This window comes from Taurulus bubalis (genome assembly GCF_910589615.1).
Source record: "Taurulus bubalis genome assembly, chromosome: 5".
Taxonomy (NCBI): Eukaryota; Metazoa; Chordata; class Actinopteri; order Perciformes; family Cottidae; genus Taurulus; species Taurulus bubalis.
The window spans coordinates 2,476,005-2,495,949 of NC_136593.1; the positions used below are offsets into that span (position 1 = coordinate 2,476,005).

The 19,945-nt window shown below is 41.0% G+C and overlaps 1 protein-coding gene across 1 annotated transcript in view; it reads right to left on the bottom strand.

Moving 5' to 3' along the window:
• The window catches only part of rnf123 (ring finger protein 123), a 95,046-nt gene extending 78,892 nt beyond the window's left edge, over window positions 1-16,154 (bottom strand). Inside the window, exons 1-16 of the mRNA XM_079218995.1 lie at window positions 16,060-16,154; window positions 14,884-14,968; window positions 13,550-13,629; window positions 12,537-12,634; window positions 10,812-10,866; window positions 10,568-10,653; window positions 10,312-10,398; window positions 10,119-10,186; window positions 8,526-8,664; window positions 8,298-8,399; window positions 5,837-5,941; window positions 5,330-5,455; window positions 4,201-4,293; window positions 3,977-4,045; window positions 3,037-3,159; window positions 423-522 (exon numbers count right to left, since the gene is read on the bottom strand). Of these exons, the coding sequence (XP_079075121.1) occupies window positions 423-522; window positions 3,037-3,159; window positions 3,977-4,045; window positions 4,201-4,293; window positions 5,330-5,455; window positions 5,837-5,941; window positions 8,298-8,399; window positions 8,526-8,664; window positions 10,119-10,186; window positions 10,312-10,398; window positions 10,568-10,653; window positions 10,812-10,866; window positions 12,537-12,634; window positions 13,550-13,629; window positions 14,884-14,968; window positions 16,060-16,141 (1,498 nt within the window). The 5' untranslated portion in view covers window positions 16,142-16,154. The remainder of the gene's footprint in view (window positions 1-422; window positions 523-3,036; window positions 3,160-3,976; window positions 4,046-4,200; window positions 4,294-5,329; window positions 5,456-5,836; window positions 5,942-8,297; window positions 8,400-8,525; window positions 8,665-10,118; window positions 10,187-10,311; window positions 10,399-10,567; window positions 10,654-10,811; window positions 10,867-12,536; window positions 12,635-13,549; window positions 13,630-14,883; window positions 14,969-16,059) is intronic.
• Window positions 16,155-19,945: the final 3,791 nt, after the last annotated feature.

Sequence of the window (19,945 nt, forward strand, 5' to 3'; positions counted from 1 at the left end):
TAAAGTACTAATACCACACAGTAAAAATACTTTGTTGCAAGTTAAAGTACTAATACCACAGTAAAAGTACTTTGTTACAAGTAAAGGTACTATTCTTTGTAAGCTGTATTGGAGCAGAAGTAGAAAATGGAATGAAAAGTAAATACTCAAGTAAAGTACAAGTACCTCCACTCTGTGCTCAGGCATAGTATTTAGTAAATGTGCTCTTGCTGGTTGGAGGTTAGTTTCATTCCCTAGAGATGAGCTGAGGTCACACAGACATCCGGCTGTAAATCACTAAACTAAATCTAAAGTTCTCTCCAACGTATTTAAACTACAGAAAAAACTCTTTGCAGACGATGTGACGCAGAAGCTGTGAGGCCGGTTTGACGTTTGTGGAATAAAGAAACCGAGTTGGACCTTCAAGGAAAGGAAAGCTTCACCTTCGATCCTCTTCTTCAGCCTCTGGCAGCCTCTCTCGTACGCCCTCCGCCTCAGACGCTCGTCTGCGCTCTCGTCTTTGGGCTCCCGCTCGTCTTTCCCCTGAGAGACGAACGCAGTTCATTACACATTCTGACCACTGGATCTCCATGACTGGATCTCCATGACTGGATCTCCATGACTGGATCTCCATGACATTTCCATGACTTTTAATTTTTACCAAATTTCCATGACTTTATTTGTCACCAAATTTCCATGACTTTATTTCTACCAAATTTCCATGACCTTAAATTTTTCACCAAATTTCCATGACTTTTTATTTTTTACCAAATTTCCATGACTTTTTATTTTTTACCAAATTTCCATGACTTTTTATTTTTCACCAAATTTCCATGACTTTATTTGTACCAAATTTCCATGACTTTTTATTTTTCACCAAATTTCCATGACTTTATTTCTACCAAATTTCCATGACCTTTAATTTTTTACCAAATTTCAATGACCTTTAATTTTTCACCAAATTTCCATGACTTTATTTTTACCAAATTTCCAAGACTTTTAATTTTTACCAAATTTCCATGACTTTAATTTTTTACCAAATTTCCATGACTTTATTTTTCACCAAATTTCCATGACTTTATTTTTCACCAAATTTCCATGACTTTTAATTTTTACCAAATTTCCATGACTTTATTTTTTACCAAATTTCCATGACTTTATTTCTACCAAATTTCCATGACCTTTAATTTTTTACCAAATTTCAATGACCTTTAATTTTTCACCAAATTCCCATGACTTTATTTTTACCAAATTTCCATGACCTTTAATTTTTTACCAAATTTCCATGACCTTTAATTTTTTACCAAATTTCCATGACTTTATTTTTCACCAAATTTCCATGACTTTATTTGTCACCAAATTTCCATGACTTTATTTCTACCAAATTTCCATGACCTTTAATTTTTTACCAAATTTCCATGACCTTTAATTTTTTACCAAATTTCCATGACTTTATTTGTCACCAAATTTCCATGACTTTATTTCTACCAAATTTCCATGACCTTAAATTTTTCACCAAATTTCCATGACTTTTTATTTTTTACCAAATTTCCATGACTTTTTATTTTTTACCAAATTTCCATGACTTTTTATTTTTCACCAAATTTCCATGACTTTATTTGTACCAAATTTCCATGACTTTTTATTTTTCACCAAATTTCCATGACTTTATTTCTACCAAATTTCCATGACCTTTAATTTTTTACCAAATTTCAATGACCTTTAATTTTTCACCAAATTTCCATGACTTTATTTTTACCAAATTTCCAAGACTTTTAATTTTTACCAAATTTCCATGACTTTAATTTTTTACCAAATTTCCATGACTTTATTTTTCACCAAATTTCCATGACTTTATTTTTCACCAAATTTCCATGACTTTTAATTTTTACCAAATTTCCATGACTTTATTTTTTACCAAATTTCCATGACTTTATTTCTACCAAATTTCCATGACCTTTAATTTTTTACCAAATTTCAATGACCTTTAATTTTTCACCAAATTCCCATGACTTTATTTTTACCAAATTTCCATGACCTTTAATTTTTTACCAAATTTCCATGACCTTTAATTTTTTACCAAATTTCCATGACTTTATTTTTCACCAAATTTCCATGACTTTATTTGTCACCAAATTTCCATGACTTTATTTCTACCAAATTTCCATGACCTTTAATTTTTTACCAAATTTCCATGACCTTTAATTTTTTACCAAATTTCCATGACTTTATTTTTCACCAAATTTCCATGACTTTATTTTTACCAAATTTCCATGACTTTTTATTTTTCACCAAATTTCCATGACTTTTTATTTTTCACCAAATTTCCATGACTTTTTATTTTTTTTACCAAATTTCCATGACTTTTTATTTTTTTCCAAATTTCCATGACTTTATTTTTTACCAAATGTCCATGATTATTTTTTACCAAATTTCCATGACAATTTTTTACCAAATTTCCATGACCTTATTTTTACCAAATTTCCATGACCTTTAATTTTTACCAAGGACATTTCCAGGCCTGGAAATAACCATTTTAAAATTCCATGACTTTTCCAGGTTTTCCATGAAAGTAAGAATCCTGCAAATAAAATTATTAGTCGGCCTTATCTGCCTTCACCGCAGTCGTCATTGGACAAAACCCCAAATATCTAACTTTCTAGGTTAAAAAAATAAATGCGAGTTGCTGTAAGACGGCAATACATTAATCATAAAAAAAAAGAAGACAAAACCGGAGAGAAAGTCCAAAAGTACAATTTAGACCGTGAATTAACCTGATCTCTCTTTAACCTTCAGATTATTAGACATAACAATATGAACATATCTCTGAAATAATGCTCCGTCAGCACTCAATAAATAAAACTACAGGAATTGTTGCTTCTGACTAAATAAAGCTTTTGTATTTATTTGTTTAATCGTAAACTACGTCCATCAACAATATTTTATTTATTTGAAACATGTGCATCTTCTGCCACAGCTCTAATAAACATCGTAGATTTACTCCTGAAAGTATTTGTGTCCCGTTGAGGCTCAAGTCGCCCGAGGTCGGGCCCTTACCTCCTTGTCGAAGTGCGTGGGCCACCAGGTGGTCGGGATGAGCTCCTCTAGCCCCGCCTCCTTCACTCTCAGAGGGGTCTTGATGTAGAAAAACACGACTGAGCGCAGAACATCGAACGTGAACTTCTGTTAAGGGGAATAGTGACGATGTGTTTCAGCCCCCGAGTCGAGACGGGAAGCGTATTCTGTACTGACTCCTCTCTGGAAACAGACTCACACTTTTTTAAATCCAGACTGGAGTCATTTCAGAAGTCTGCGCTGGTTTTAGTAAAACCTTTAAATAGATGAAGACGACTGCCCTGAAGAAGAGTAAATGAATCTACGAGGCATCCCAGAGTTCATCGGGTTTCCCTAAATGTTCACTGCACATCTCAGGAGATTAACAGATAACTACAGAAAATACATTACTATTTACTATTAGTTATTATTATTGTGGCTTCATTTAAACACAAACTCAGATTCAGGAATTTTGCCTTCAACCAAGACTAAAAACAGCCCATTAGCTTTCTCTTTCACCTACGATTAAAAATACATCTACTGTCACGTGTATCTATATTTATTTTCTAATTCTATATTCAGGGGGACCGCTGACAACATTAGATTGTCCTGATATCTTGGTGTTTAACATCACACAATAGCACCATCAAACTAGCCGATCCAGGCAACTTACGTGTTAAAATGACAGTTTTTTCTAATGCAGTCTGGCGGCTATAAGGAGAGCGTTCCTCGTCACCAATGTCCGCCCGACAGCGAGGTAAAGCAGTACAAATATTCTAAATATAGAGTACACTTAAAGTGATATTGATTCCTCTAGACGTCTAACATACGTCCACAGCAGCACATGGTTTGCTCCCGTCTGAACTCTGTGCAGAAGCAGCTTGTGCAAACACGCTTCAAAAAGACCCGTACTGTCCCTTTAAGAGGCAGGAGGATATAAGACGTTGTTGAGCAGGTACTTCCTGGACTTCTCGTGGTGCAGGATGGCCGTCGTCAAGCGCAGGTAGTGGATCTGAAACGCATTGAAGTCAGAGACTGAACATGAAAACACTTCACTGCAGTCAGGAGGGATTCAAAGACCAGAAATTACTTTCAAGAAAGTACTAACACCACAATATACAGCATGTAATGTCTGTTAAAAGTAAAAATCACTGATCAGGGTCCTACCTGGAAGCCCAGATCAGGGATGATGGGGGAGAAGCGGTAAGCTCTCAGCAGCGACATCATCAGCTGCTTCAGACACTCGTTCACTTCATAGTCCTGCAGACAGACAGACAGACAGACAGAGGGACAGACAGAGGGACAGACAGAGGGACAGACGGACAGACAGACAGACAGACAGAGGGACAGACAGACAGACAGACAGACAGACAGACAGAGGGACAGACAGAGGGACAGACAGACAGAGGGACAGACAGAGGGACAGACAGACAGACAGACAGACAGACAGACAGAGGGACAGACAGAGGGACAGACAGACAGAGGGACAGACAGAGGGACAGACAGACAGACAGACAGACAGACAGAGGGACAGACAGACAGACAGACAGACAGAGGGACAGACAGACAGACAGACAGACAGAGGGACAGACAGACAGACAGACAGAGGGACAGACAGACAGAGGGACAGACAGACAGACAGAGGGACAGACAGACAGACAGACAGACAGACAGACATAGGGACAGACAGACGTTGAACAAAGAGGAGAAATCAGAAAACTTGGATAGTAAAAAGTGAAAATGCTTTGCTCGTGTCAGGCGTGTTCAGTAGCCATCAGGCCGCTGTGAGTCAGCGCGTACTTGTATAGTTAGTTATCCTAAAGATGTGTCATTAACTCAGCTGCTACTTTCCCTGTTTTGTCTGTTTTATTTTATTTAAGAACACACTGAGGGAGAGCCCTCATTTCGTGCCGAGGAGCATTGCACAACAAACGCAGACAACTAGAATCAAATGGCGATAAAAGAAAACGTGGCTTACTCAACTAAAAGTAAAGCAATGACAGCTACGACCAATGAGATTAACAAATAAACAGTAGTAGTAGATAAAGTGTAGAATCCCTCAGTTGAATTAATCAAAAGTGTCCCTGTTGTTGTTATTTCTGCTGAGAAACGGTCAGTAAACAACAAAACATGCCACTGATATCTATTTGAAATATGTACTTTTTGATGTGTCTTGTTCTGTCTTGTGGAAAAGACGATAAAACATTTGTTTGGCACTGCGACCTTTGACCCCTGTCACTTTCTTCAGGTACACTTTGTTGTGAAAACTGGTTTTGACTGGTTTGGGTGTGTTTACCTCCATCAGGAGCCAGAAGAGGTCCAGGAGCTGCTGTATGAGCTGATGTTCATCTACTGAGCCGCCTCCCTCCAGAATGCCCAACAGGAAGTTCATCAGCACGTCCTCCACCAGGTACACTTTACACTGTAAACAACAACAACTATTAAGTATAGATGTTTACCTTTTGGGGGTCAAATGCACATAAAGAAATGGAACCATCTGAACATGGTCAGGCGACCAGAAGACCACAAAGAAAGGAAGTCGTGTCACTATTATGACTTACTTTTAATGTGCTGTACTGTATCTTTGTATTGTGTGTATTGTGTGTTCTTCTCACCACATATAATGTTGTATTGTGTCTTTCATCCTGTACTGTTTGTCTTTATTTATGTTTGTTATGATCTGCCAAGATGCAAATTAGCTGAAGCTACAATCTGGTACATTGCATCAAATGGTGACATGTATGTTTTAACTGTACATGGTCCCTTTAAATGAAGCTATATATATAAATATATATATATATACCATGAGTGGAGCGAAGTGGTTGAAGATGTGAGCCAGGGTGACGAGGACTGTGGGTTCTCCGTGGAGCCTCCAGGCGGAGCAGTCCTTCTCCAGCAGCCGGTCCTCCTGCAGCCGGACAGCAACACAGCAGTCATTCAGACGGAGAGGCAACGGTACGTTCACAGGAACAGGAGAACCCGGCTGATGCTCTCCGTTAGCGGACGGTTACAACTCGTTTAATCTAATATACAGTCATTTACTGCACAGGACACCTGTTCCCACCTGTGTACAGAACACCTGTTCCCACCTGTGTACAGACCACCTGTTCCTACCTGTGTACAGAACACCTGTTACCACCTGTGTACAGAACACCTGTTCCTACCTGTGTAAAGACCACCTGTTCCTACCTGTGTAAAGACCACCTGTTCACACCTGTATACAGAACACCTGTTACCACCTGTGTACAGAACACCTGTTACCACCTGTGTACAGAACACCTGTTCCTACCTGTATACAGAACACCTGTTACCACCTGTGTACAGAACACCTGTTACCACCTGTGTACAGAACACCTGTTCCTACCTGTATACAGAACACCTGTTACCACCTGTGTACAGAACACCTGTTACCACCTGTGTACAGAACACCTGTTCTTACCTGTATACAGAACAACTGTTCCTACCTGTGTACAGTACACCTGTTACCACCTGTGTACAGACCACCTGTTCCTACCTGTGTACAGAACACCTGTTACCACCTGTGTACAGAACACCTGTTCCTACCTGTGTAAAGACCACCTGTTCCTACCTGTGTAAAGACCACCTGTTCACACCTGTATACAAAACACCTGTTACCACCTGTGTACAGAACACCTGTTACCACCTGTGTACAGAACACCTGTTCCTACCTGTATACAGAACACCTGTTACCACCTGTGTACAGAACACCTGTTACCACCTGTGTACAGAACACCTGTTCTTACCTGTATACAGAACAACTGTTCCTACCTGTGTACAGTACACCTGTTACCACCTGTGTACAGACCACCTGTTCCTACCTGTGTACAGAACACCTGTTACCACCTGTGTACAGAACACCTGTTCCTACCTGTGTAAAGACCACCTGTTCCTACCTGTGTAAAGACCACCTGTTCACACCTGTATACAAAACACCTGTTACCACCTGTGTACAGAACACCTGTTACCACCTGTGTACAGAACACCTGTTCCTACCTGTATACAGAACACCTGTTACCACCTGTGTACAGAACACCTGTTACCACCTGTGTACAGAACACCTGTTCTTACCTGTATACAGAACAACTGTTCCTACCTGTGTACAGAACACCTGTTCCTACCTGTGTACAGAACACCTGTTCCTACCTGTGTACAGAACACCTGTTCCTACCTGTGTAAAGGTCACCTGTTCCTACCTGTGTACAGACCAACTGTTCCTACCTGTGTACAGAACACCTGTTCCTACCTGTGTAAAGGTCACCTGTTCCTACCTGTGTACAGACCAACTGTTCCTACCTGTGTACAGAACACCTGTTCCTACCTGTGTACAGAACACCTGTTCCTACCTGTGTACAGACCACCTGTTACCACATGTGTACAGAACACCTGTTCCCACCTGTGTACAGAACACCTGTTCCTACCTGTGTACAGAACACCTGTTACCACCTGTGTACAGAACACCTGTTACTACCTGTGTACAGAACACCTGTTCCTACCTGTGTAAAGACCACCTGTTCCTACCTGTGTAAAGACCACCTGTTCCCACCTGTATACAGAACACCTGTTACCACCTGTGTACAGAACACCTGTTACTACCTGTGTACAGAACACCTGTTCCTACCTGTGTAAAGACCACCTGTTCCTACCTGTGTAAAGACCACCTGTTCCCACCTGTATACAGAACACCTGTTACCACCTGTGTACAGAACACCTGTTACCACCTGTGTACAGAACACCTGTCACCACCTGTGTACAGAACACCTGTTACCACCTGTGTACAGAACACCTGTCACCACCTGTGTACAGAACACCTGTTCCTACCTGTGTACAGACCAACTGTTCCTACCTGTGTACAGAACACCTGTTCCTACCTGTGTAAAGGTCACCTGTTCCTACCTGTGTACAGACCAACTGTTCCTACCTGTGTACAGAACACCTGTTCCTACCTGTGTACAGAACACCTGTTCCTACCTGTGTAAAGACCACCTGTTCCCACCTGTATACAGAACACCTGTTACCACCTGTGTACAGAACACCTGTTCCTACCTGTGTACAGAACACCTGTTCCTACCTGTGTACAGAACACCTGTTACCACCTGTGTACAGAACACCTGTTACCACCTGTGTACAGAACACCTGTTCCTACCTGTGTACAGAACACCTGTTCCTACCTGTGTACAGAACACCTGTTCCTACCTGTGTACAGAACACCTGTTCCTACCTGTGTACAGAACACCTGTTCCTACCTGTGCGTCGATGGACGTGGAGAGGACATTCTTGATGTAGCCCAGCAGCTTGTGAGCCTTCATCAGGTCTGTCGTCGGGGGGTTCTGGAGGGGCAGGTAGCCGTCCACCGGGTACGTGATCACACTCAGGTTAAAGACCAACACTGACCAGGTAAACCAGGAAGAGGTGTGTTAAGTTTCTCCATTTCCAACGTATGAAACGAAGAGGAAACGCCGCCGGCTGCGGACTGAAAAAGGATATCTGAGCGGTCTGCTGCCGAAGTTAAAAGCCACCGACTCTTTAAAGGAGAGGCTGATGGCCGGAAAGTAGGCGACGCCCGGACCCATCTTAATGTTGGTGAACGCCGTGCCCAGGGACTGGCCGTTCCTGAGCACACACACACACACACACACACACACACACACACAGTGTGAAGACACACAAAAGAGACATGGAGCAAACCAACTTAGACACAATATGGGTGCTGCTGACTTTTACACTCCGGGGCCGACACGAATACACAAAACTCAAACTTTGTCAATGTTGAAAGGAGAAATAAAGTTTTCCACTCCTTACGAATGTAGACATAATTGATTGGTTGATTCACCTTGTTACGAATGTTGTTGCTTTTATCACATCGCAGTATTTTTGTTAAAGTATTCATGACAAAAACAACAGTTTGAGGAAAATCTATTGACGTGCAAAGTACAAAGAAAACATAAAAAAAAAACTTTATTTTGACATTCTCCTGTACTTTTCCTTCACATTTTATCCTGTAATTATACTGCATGTCAGTCAATTGCTAGATCGACATTTAAGTCCTTTTCTAAAACTAAAAACTATACGAATATTTCGTTGAAAATTGAAACTTTCTTCTATGCTTCAGCCTCTCGTTCACGCGCAAAAAGAGAGTTTTTATGTATATATTTTTAAACTCCTTCTGAGGTGTATACTTTTCAAAACTCGGGTTTCTTTGTACCCGTAGACCTGTCGACGTGGAAAGAGGAGCTTGACAATGACATTCGTGCCTCAATTCGTGCCAAACAACAACGAAGGTATAATTTTTCACCAAAGCACCTTGAGCCGTGTCCCAGAAAGAGGAGTCAAATACATATGAATAAATACATGATTAAATACTATTGTTTGAATTGTAAATAACGCCAAAAGAAGTTCCCTCCACATCTTCTTCTCTGGTATTGGACGTATTCGTGGTTATTGCCATTGAGCATTTGGGATTAGCGTTAGCATTCTAGTGTGGACGGATATGTTTTTTTTGTATATATCGGTATACGTATAGACAGGGTTGTGTGTTCAGATTGATGCCACTCTCACGTCTGTACAGTAAAGATGAAGCTACAGCCAGCAGTAGGTTAGCTTAGCTTAGCATAAAGACCGGAAACAAGGGGAAACAAGCTAGCCTTGCTCTGTCCAAAGGTAACAAACTCCACCTCCCAGCTCCTCTGAAGCTCACTCTTGTATCCGGTTCCTTTAAATTGTCCAAAAACTAAAGTGTACACGTGGCATGCTGTGGTTCTGCGGAGGTGATGGATTATTTATTTATTATTATTATAATTATTTATTCATGCAACCAGCAGGAAGTTGCACAAAATCACCTGTAAAATCCTGACATGTCGTTTTCACACTGAAGCTTTGTGTGTTTGTTACCTTTGGAATGAGCCGGGCTAGCCGCTTCCCCTCGTTTCCAGGCTGTATGCTAAGCTAAGCTAAGCTAAGTACCGGCATGGGAGTGGTGTCAACGTGAAGTAGAGCATTTCACTAAATGTTGAACTGAGGCTTTAAAGAGTAAACAGCTCACAACTGAATAGAGTTCATTTACTTACAAGCAGAATGTGATGGTTCCCTCGTCCAGGTCGATCAAGCAGCTGACGATGTCTCCGGCCGCCCACGACTGAGGACACACAAACACACAAACACACAACCACACAACCGGCCGTCAGCACCGAGGCGACAGAAGAGAAGCAAACGAAGTCTGAAGAGGAACGTCTGAGATTTAGAGTCCGGCGCCTCGTTCACCTTTCCGTAGTTAGTCGTCGTCACGTTCCACTTTCTCACTCGGTTCCCGTCGTAGGCGTAAGAGTCCGGAGTGTCGCCAACGCCCTCCTGAGACACACACACACACACAATATACAGCACACACACACACACACACACAATGTTTCAGGTTGCAATTTATTTTCATTTTTAGTATGATTGACAACAGATTTTGTGAACATGAGAATATCGAGCAGTGTGTGTGTGTGTGTGTGTGTGTGTGTGTGTGTGTGTGCACCTCCTGGTTGAAGCGACAGTTGAGTGTACACCACCCGATCTGCATCAGACCCTGGGAGGAGATCAGCACCTCGTAGGCCCATTTCCCTGCAGAAACAATAAGTAATAAATGTTGTGTAAGGACACTAAACGTTATTCTGATGCAGCCGCACGGCGCCGTCGGTAAAGACGAGGACTGAGAAGTACTTTGGGTTCATTATTAAACCACGTTAACCATGAGAGAAGGTCCTCTGGACAGGACTCACCTTTGTAAACACACGTGGTGGCTCTGATGGAGCTGAAGTTGCTGTGGCCGATGACCTAAAACACAGAAAGAAGAATTAGAATCGAAACCATTGAAACACATTTAATGCAGGAACTCCTATACTATCTCCTATACTACCTTCTCGCTGCCATCGATTATAATCCTGCACAACAACAACAACGTGATGGATTAAAGCATTTTACTTTAGTTATTTAACCAGGAGAGTCTTATTGAGATCTATTTTTCAAATGCGTTCCAGTCAAGACACAGCAAAAGTTATCCAGACACAAAAACACACTAATAGCAATTTAAAATGAAATATGACGTCTGAAACATCGACGGCCAGATGTGCCCGCACGTCATTTTAGATCCAGAGAGAACCAACTCGCCATGATGCAGGAGGTTGTTTAACAGCTGAAGTCTTAATTCAGTCGAGACAACTTTGTCAGAGATTAATGTTACAGTTGTATTCATTAATTTAAATCAGGCATGGTCTACCGTCTGTCTCAAAATGTATTTTTCATCATCCCTGATCATGTTTTCCCACCCTTGGGTCCTGGATAAGTTGAATAAATCTCAGGGCTCCTTGTGAAGATGTAAGTAAAGACCCTTAAAGACCCCGTTGAATGCTGCTGCTGCTGCTGTTGTTGTTGTTGTTGTTGTTGTTGTTGCTGCTGCTGTTGTTGTTGTTGCTGTTGTTGCTGTTGTTGTTGCTGTTGCTGCTGCTGCTGTTGTTGTTGTTGCTGTTGTTGTTGTTGTTGTTGCTGCTGTTGTTGTTGTTGTTGCTGTTGCTGCTGTTGTTGTTGTTGTTGTTGCTGTTGTTGTTGTTGTTGCTGTTGTTGTTGCTGTTGTTGTTGCTGTTGCTGTTGTTGTTGTTGCTGTTGTTGTTGTTGTTGCTGCTGTTGTTGTTGTTGCTGTTGTTGTTGTTGCTGTTGTTGTTGTTGTTGCTGTTGTTGTTGCTGTTGTTGTTGTTGTTGCTGTTGTTGTTGTTGTTGTTGTTGTGTGCCACATTTGAGAAGATGAACTGTGATTCGAGGCTCTAGCGAAGCTTTTCAGAGATGCAAAGAGAATGTTGCTGATACCAGTGAAGCGTGGTGGGATTAGGAAGCTAGCTAGTGGGAGGCTAGCTACTTAGCTAGCTTGCTAATCACTGGTTAAAAATACAACAACGATTCAGCACAAAAGTTATCACTTTTTCGCGTGATAGCGACCACGGCGTGCAGATGACGGAGCATTCAGTCGTTACATTTGAATAGTTAGCTAGCTACCTTGCTAATTCCACCGCGCTTTCATTGCTAATGAAAGCGCGGTGGAATTAGCAAGGTAGCGACAGAAAATGTCGGCAGTGAACGAGTCTACGGATGTGGGGCTTAAATCAGAGAACTCATCGCTGACAGTTCCCAGATACTTGAACTGAAATACAGAATCAATCTCACAGGTTCAGTGTCTTTAAATGTACGTTTCAAAACACCATGAGCTCTGTTATTCTCTTGAACATTATATATGTATAGTCATTAAAACGAAACAGACAGCTGGAGGCTTTAAATCTAAATCTTCTGTTGTCAGCTGACTGATCAGTTTCCCTCGAACTCATCTCCATTAAATCCTCACGGAGACGTTTCTCTCGCTTCAGAATCGTGTGTTTACGAATGAATCGTCCAGTAAAGTATTTCCTCTGATGCAGGAAGGCGTGGAAGGTCTAATAAAACACAGATCTTGATCTCACCCCCAGCAGGTCGTCGTCCACGAAGAGAAGTCCTTCGAAGCCGCTGGTGTGATCCAGGACGACCGGCTGAGGACCCAGACGACCTTCAACGGGCTGATCTGCAGACGGACGATTCAAACACCGTAAACATCTTGTTCAGTTTCTGTGTGACGATCACGATTTTTAAATGTAGTATTTAAACTAACAGTGAGAACACAAAGCATACAGTAAACCTTAAATGACTCAAATGAATGAGACAATAGTTTGATTAAAAGAATAATCATTTATATAGATGCCTGTATGTATGCCTGCTTATATTTTGAGTCTTTCTTTTAAAAGCATATTCATTATTTCAAACTCAGCGTAAATGAACGTCATGAACACATGAATGTAACACATTTACATGAACACATGAATATAACACATTTACATGAACACATGAATGTAACACATTTACATGAACACATGAATATAACACATTTACATGAACACATGAATATAACACATTTACATGACTTTTACTAAACTTTGGGGATCATTTTCATGGAAATAACCATTTTAAAATTCCATGACTTTTCCAGGTTTTCCGTGACCGTAAGAACCCTGCTTTATTACGCACCCAAAAATGTTTTGAGAGTAAATTTCTGGTTTGTAAGTAAAAACATTTAACAGCCAAGAATTCTACTTTCATAAACAAAACTAACAAATAACTTACTTACAAACCAGAAATTTGCTCTCAATTATTTTTTGTGTGTTTGCGTATAAAGCCCAAATATACCTTCATAACCCAAACTGAGCTTTTGTCAACTTGTCAAACGTAAACTTTTGTCAGACGGCGTCACAGTTTTAAAAGGAGGATTATTAACATTTTAAATAAAGCAATTGAAAGCAATTTTCTTACATTTTTTTCGTGCATTTGTTGTCTGTGTATTTGTTTTGCTGTATTTCTAAAGCAATTTTCCCAATCAATAAACGGATGTTGTTAAATAATGTTTTTTGAGCACAGAGCGAGCAGGAGGAGACGTGAACTTTACCTCTGCTGTCCTCAGCGGGTTCTCCCTCGGACAACAGTCTCTCCAGGTGAGCGCCGAGATCCTGGAAGCCAAGAGGCTTCCTGCAGGAACAGGAAGAGGAAACAGGGACTGCATGATTAGGAGTAAAGCCAACAACAACAAAAAAGGAGAAATATGGGAAAACCATCCTTTAAAAAAAAAAAAAAAAAAAAAGTTATTTTATTTATTTTTTGAAACTGTGTGTCCTACGCTTTTGAAACCTCAATTTCGGAAAAGAATTTCAGCATGAAAAAACATACACAATCAAGAGGTCATACTCAAACAGGGCATGAAAGCGTATCACTCTTTCATGGGTTCTAGAAAAGCATTACAGTCAGTGATATAATTAAGTATTAAAGTCATGAGACATAATTATAGTTGTCTTTGTATGTGCCAGTTTCAGTGGTTCCAGTTTACCAGAGTGAGGGTGGCTTTATTTTTACACATCAGCTCGTCTGTGTGGCCTTCAGACCTCGTCAACACGAGAAACACAGTGTGTGTGTGTGTGTGTGTGTGTGTGTGTGTGTGTGTGTGTGTGTGTGTGTGTGTGTGTGTGTGTGTGTGTGTGTGTGTGTCTATGTATAGAGCTGCTGGGGGGGTAACATGAATCTGTCTGGCTTAAGGAAAGAAGCCGTGTCAGGGTACAACACTCGGGTAAATACACAGATGAATGTACTGAGTTTCAACAGCTGTGGTGTCGCGTCGCCAGACTTTCCTCCACAGCGCCGTGTCTGGATGTGTTTCAGGTGAAATGTTTGTTTTAAATTGGACTATTGTCATCCTGGTATCCTACACATCATGTTCTGCAGATTTAAGGGGGTAAAAAAACAAACACACCAGTCTCAATCTCTAGTTTCAAGTCTTCTTCAATACAGCAGGGGACGCTTTAGGGCGGGGCTACAAGGTGATTGACGGCGACGGCCAGAACAGAATCAGAGAGCCTTGGTCCACTTTTTAAAAACAGTCCATGGACACCAGCTGTGACCTCGTTATCATTTGTTGCTCAACACGCCGGGAAGAAATTCAAACTGATAAACACATTTGTTTATCCGACAGGTTTCCACACACTAGATGTTGAGACATTTCACCACACATGTGGACCTCATGGTGGCGCTAGAGGGGACGGTTCAGAGGACGTGTCCATGTCTCGAAGAACAGCAAATATTAAAGCATTTCCTGCAACGGCTTTCACAATAAAAGCCTGAAGTCCCTGAACACAGCTCAGATACCCGGTCAAATAAAAGCAAATCCGAGTGTTGAAAGCACAGAGATTCAGTTAGACGATGCAAAGTGAGGTGAGAGAGGACAGGTGTTACCTGAGGGAGGCCAGCGCAGGCCCCGGTTTGGTGGAGGGAAACACATGGTGCAGGTAGTCACTCAGCAACTTCTCGTTCACGATACCTGACAGACAGAGAGACAATCATTAACCCAACAATGTGTCTGTACCTGTGTCCTCATCTCACCTGTGTCTGTACCTGTGTCCTCATCTCACCTGTGTCTGTACCTGTGTCCTCATCTCACCTGTGTCTGTACCTGTGTCCTCATCTCACCTGTGTCTGTACCTGTGTCCTCATCTCACCTGTGTCTGTACATGTGTCCTCATCTCACCTGTGTCTGTACCTGTGTCCTCATCTCACCTGTGTCTGTACATGTGTCTTCATCTCACCTGTGTCTGTACCTGTGTCCTCATCTCACCTGTGTCTGTACCTGTGTCCTCATCTCACCTGTGTCTGTACATGTGTCTTCATCTCACCTGTGTCTGTACATGTGTCCTCATCTCACCTGTGTCTGTACATGTGTCCTCATCTCACCTGTGTCTGTACATGTGTCTTCATCTCACCTGTGTCTGTACATGTGTCCTCATCTCACCTGTGTCTGTACATGTGTCCTCATCTCACCTGTGTCTGTACCTGTGTCCTCATCTCACCTGTGTCTGTACATGTGTCCTCATCTCACCTGTGTCTGTACATGTGTCCTCATCTCACCTGTGTCTGTACCTGTGTCCTCATCTCACCTGTGTCTGTACATGTGTCCTCATCTCACCTGTGTCTGTACATGTGTCCTCATCTCACTTGTGTCTGTACCTGTGTCCTTGTCTCACCTGTGTCTTCATCTCACCTGTGTCTTCATCTAAACTGTGTCTGTACCTGTGTCATCATCTCACCTGTGTCATCATCTCACTTGTGTCTTCATCTCACCTGTGTCTGTACATGTGTCTTCATCTCACCTGTGTCTTCATCTCACCTGTGTCTGTACCTGTGTCATCATCTCACCTGTGTCTTCATCTCACCTGTGTCTTCATCTCACCTGTGTCTGTACCTGTGTCATCATCTCACCTGTGTCTTCATCTCACCTGTGTCTGTACCCTCATCTCACATGTGTCTTCATCCCCTTGTGTTTGTACCTGTACCTGCATCTTGTGCTGTTAGAAGTAAATCAATCTGTTGTTGTTGTGACAGGTACACACAGAGTCTTGCAGCAGCAGGTCTCACCTGTGGCTCTGGGTTTGTCTGTGTCTGAAGCCAGTCTGTAGTTGCGGCGGGTCAGAGCGGTGCCTCCTCCTTTAGAGCTCATGCTGACTGGAGTCACTGGACACCTGGACACCTGGACCGAACACCTGCAGGGGGGAAATACACATGAAGCTCATAATACTTGTGTACTTTTACTGCTGGTACGTTAACTACACAAAGCTTATAACACTTGTGTACTTTTACTACATGAAGCTAATAATACTTGTGTACTTTTACTGCTGATACTTTTACTACATGAAGCTTATACTACTTGTGTACTTTTACTACTGATACGTTAACTTATAATACTTGTGTACTTTTACTGCTGATACTTTAACTACACAAACCTGAGAACACTTGTGTACTGCTACTGCTTTTAGTCAGTAACCTGAAGTTAAAGGACAACATTAGGTTACATCTTGTCTTAATGAAAAAGCTATATATATATATATATATATATATATATACACACACACACACACACACACATACATAAATAGCATATAGTAGGACACTGTAGCTATTTAAACATGTATATATATTTACATATATATAACCTAGCATATAGTAGGACACTGTAGCTATATAAACATGTATATATATTTACATATATATAACCTAGCATATAGTAGGACACTGTAGCTATATAAACATGTATATATATTTACATATATATAGCCTAGCATATAGTAGGACACTGTAGCTATATAAACATGTATATATATTTACATATATATAACCTAGCATATAGTAGGACACTGTAGCTATTTAAACATGTATATATATTTACATATATATAACCTAGCATATAGTAGGACACTGTAGCTATATAAACATGTATGTTTAGCCACAGTTTGCTAACTTTAGCACCAACATGAAGTGTCCTTTTCTTTACATAGAACACTGAACCGGACCAGGCGGAGGCCGTGCTTCAGTCACTTCGTGCCCGTTTAAAGCGCCACAACCCGGCAGCGGCTGTCCCGTGTAGCCGGCCGGCTAACGGGCTCCGGTGTTACGGTTTAACAGGCGACCATGTTAACTGGCGACTTCCGGCCGAACGCGTCTCCTGTTGTCGTCGTTACAGCAGATGTTGAGAATACAAGAGAACACGCAGCTGTCCTCGTGAATGCCGCATTGTTTAATTCTGCAGTTCAACGTCTAACCTTCTCTTCTAAAGTCTCTGGTCAAAACAAACCGGACTAGACGTTGTTGAGTCTTTTCTGGGAAACAATCCACGCGAGTGGAAACGTCGCTTGTTGTTTATGTGTTGAAACAGGAAGTCAGCAAATTGCCTTTCCTTTGAAATAAAGTTGTTACAAATAACACATAATGACTGTGGAGTCTGTTTTGTGCAAATATCTGTCACGTAAATTAACTATAGTACACGAAAAAAGAAGACACAAAAGATAAACGTTTAATTAACGGGATTCGAACTCATATCATTGGGTAGAAAAGGTCACAGGTCAGTGGCATTACCACTACACCAGGATAGACATAGTGGATTTTCTTGTGGATTTATAATCAAATCATCTACAACACAGTCAGCAGTCACATTTAAACAGCAGAGAGCCACCAGATCAACTTGACCAACTGCGACTCCATGGAGCATGTTGACGTGACCTGGAGCGCTTTACAATATCCTGCTTTCTCAAACTAATAGACAGCTGTTTGATATCAGACCATTCAACGTCTTTGTAGAACTACAAATGAATGAGGCAGATCTTTGTGGTGTTGTCATGAGGTGAAAATACACAATGTGGACAATAACGCAAAGGAGGGAACAAGAAAAGCAGAGCCATAAAATTAAGAATTCAACCAGCCAAGAACACAGATGTGAAACAGTTGAGTTCAGTTGAATTTATTAAGGGACACCTAAACCATGTGAATATATGACAAAGTCAATGTGGTCAAACACATTATGATGTGTATCAAAAATTATATATGGTCATAAGTGTATGAATACCCAAACATTACACCCATATGTGATCGTTTACCATCTGTTCAAAGATGGGCATTGGCCATATTAAGTTTGTCATATTCACATATTAAGTGGTATAAATCACAGCCTTACAACTAACAAGAATGAAAAAAAAAATGAACTCTTTGTATCAAATATTATTCGTTCACCTTGAGTGTGCACCATGTTTACATATTGTGTTGTGATAATGTATTTCTCTTATTAAATTCAAGTGAACTCAACTGTTTCACATCTGTGTTCTTGGCTGGTTGAATTCTTAATTTTATGGCTCTGCTTTTCTTGTTCCCTCCTTTGCGTTATTGTCCACATTGTGTATTTTCACCTCATGACAACACCACAAAGATCTGCCTCATACAGTCAAGTTGATCTGGTGGCTCTCTGCCGTTTACATGTGACTGCTGACTGTGTTGTAGATGATTTGATTATAAATCCACAAGAAAATCCACTATGTCTATCCTGGTGTAGTGGTAATGCCACTGACCTGTGACCTTTTCCACCCAATGATATGAGTTCGAATCCCGTTAATTAAACGTATATCTTTTGTCTCTTCTTTTTTCGTGGACTATAGTTAATTTACGTGACAGATATTTGCACAAAACAGACTCCACAGTAATTATGTGTTATTTGTAACAACTTTATTTCAAAGGAAAGGCAATTTGCTGACTTCCTGTTTCAACACATAAACAACAAGCGACGCTTCCACTCGCGTGGATTGTTTCCCAGAAAAGACTCAACAACGTCTAGTCCGGTTTGTTTTGACCAGAGACTTTAGACGAGAAGGTTAGACGTTGAACTGCAGAATTAAACAATGCGGCATTCACGAGGACAGCTGCGTGTTCTCTTGTATTCTCAACATCTGCTGTAACGACGACAACAGGAGACGCGTTCGGCCGAAAGTCGCCAGTTAACATGGTCGCCTGTTAAACCGTAACACCGGGACACAAGCAGCTAGCTAGCAGCGGCGGACTGCGCGCGAGCGGCCGACGGCAACACCTGGCCTACCTGCCGCTGTCTTCCGGTGCTAACGAGCCTCTGCTGCCGCGCTGCTCCGCTCCTGTTTCGGTGTAATTCAGAATAAAGGAGATACCGTAATGTGTCACACAGGCGGCTGTCGGGAGCAGAGGAAAATAAAAGCTTCTTTCCACCACAACAGTCAACGCCTCTCCAGCTACGGCGCGCCAGTTGGTTCAAAATAAGAAGCGAAGGCTAAAACGAGACATCCAGTGGTGGGAGAAGGGTTCAGTCCTATGTAATTACAAATATATATGTATTACAGCGATGTAACGTATTACATTAGATATTAAAGACTGTATATATTGCATCTCATTCCACCCGTCTTACTGTCTATATTGTTGGACTACTTATACTACTCATACTGTTATTTTTCTTTTATTTATTATTATTATTTATCTAGCGCATTTCACTGCACTTTTACTGCTTGTTTGCACTTCTGGTCAGATGATAAAACTGCATGTTGTTGCCCTTGTACTTGTACTATTGTGCAATGACGATAAAGTTAAATCTGAATCTAAAAACGTAATTATGTATGCAGAGTGTCAAATCAAAGAATACTACAACATATGATTACATATATTATTTTTTTATATATTGTGCGTTTTTCTTATTATTCTATTCTATTTTGTATATATTGTGCATTTTGTATTGCATACCTGTTTACATAAATACTGCTGTAGCAAAAAGATTTCCCATTGCAGGATTAATAAAGTAACTATATATCTATTGATAGATCCATTTTCTCAATTGCACAAATCCTTCAATAGAACATTTGAAAAACACAATTCTGCATAAAAGTGCCAAATATATATATACAATCAGATATAGAAAAAAATGAACAAGAGCAGAGATACAATAATATAAAATATTAAGAAT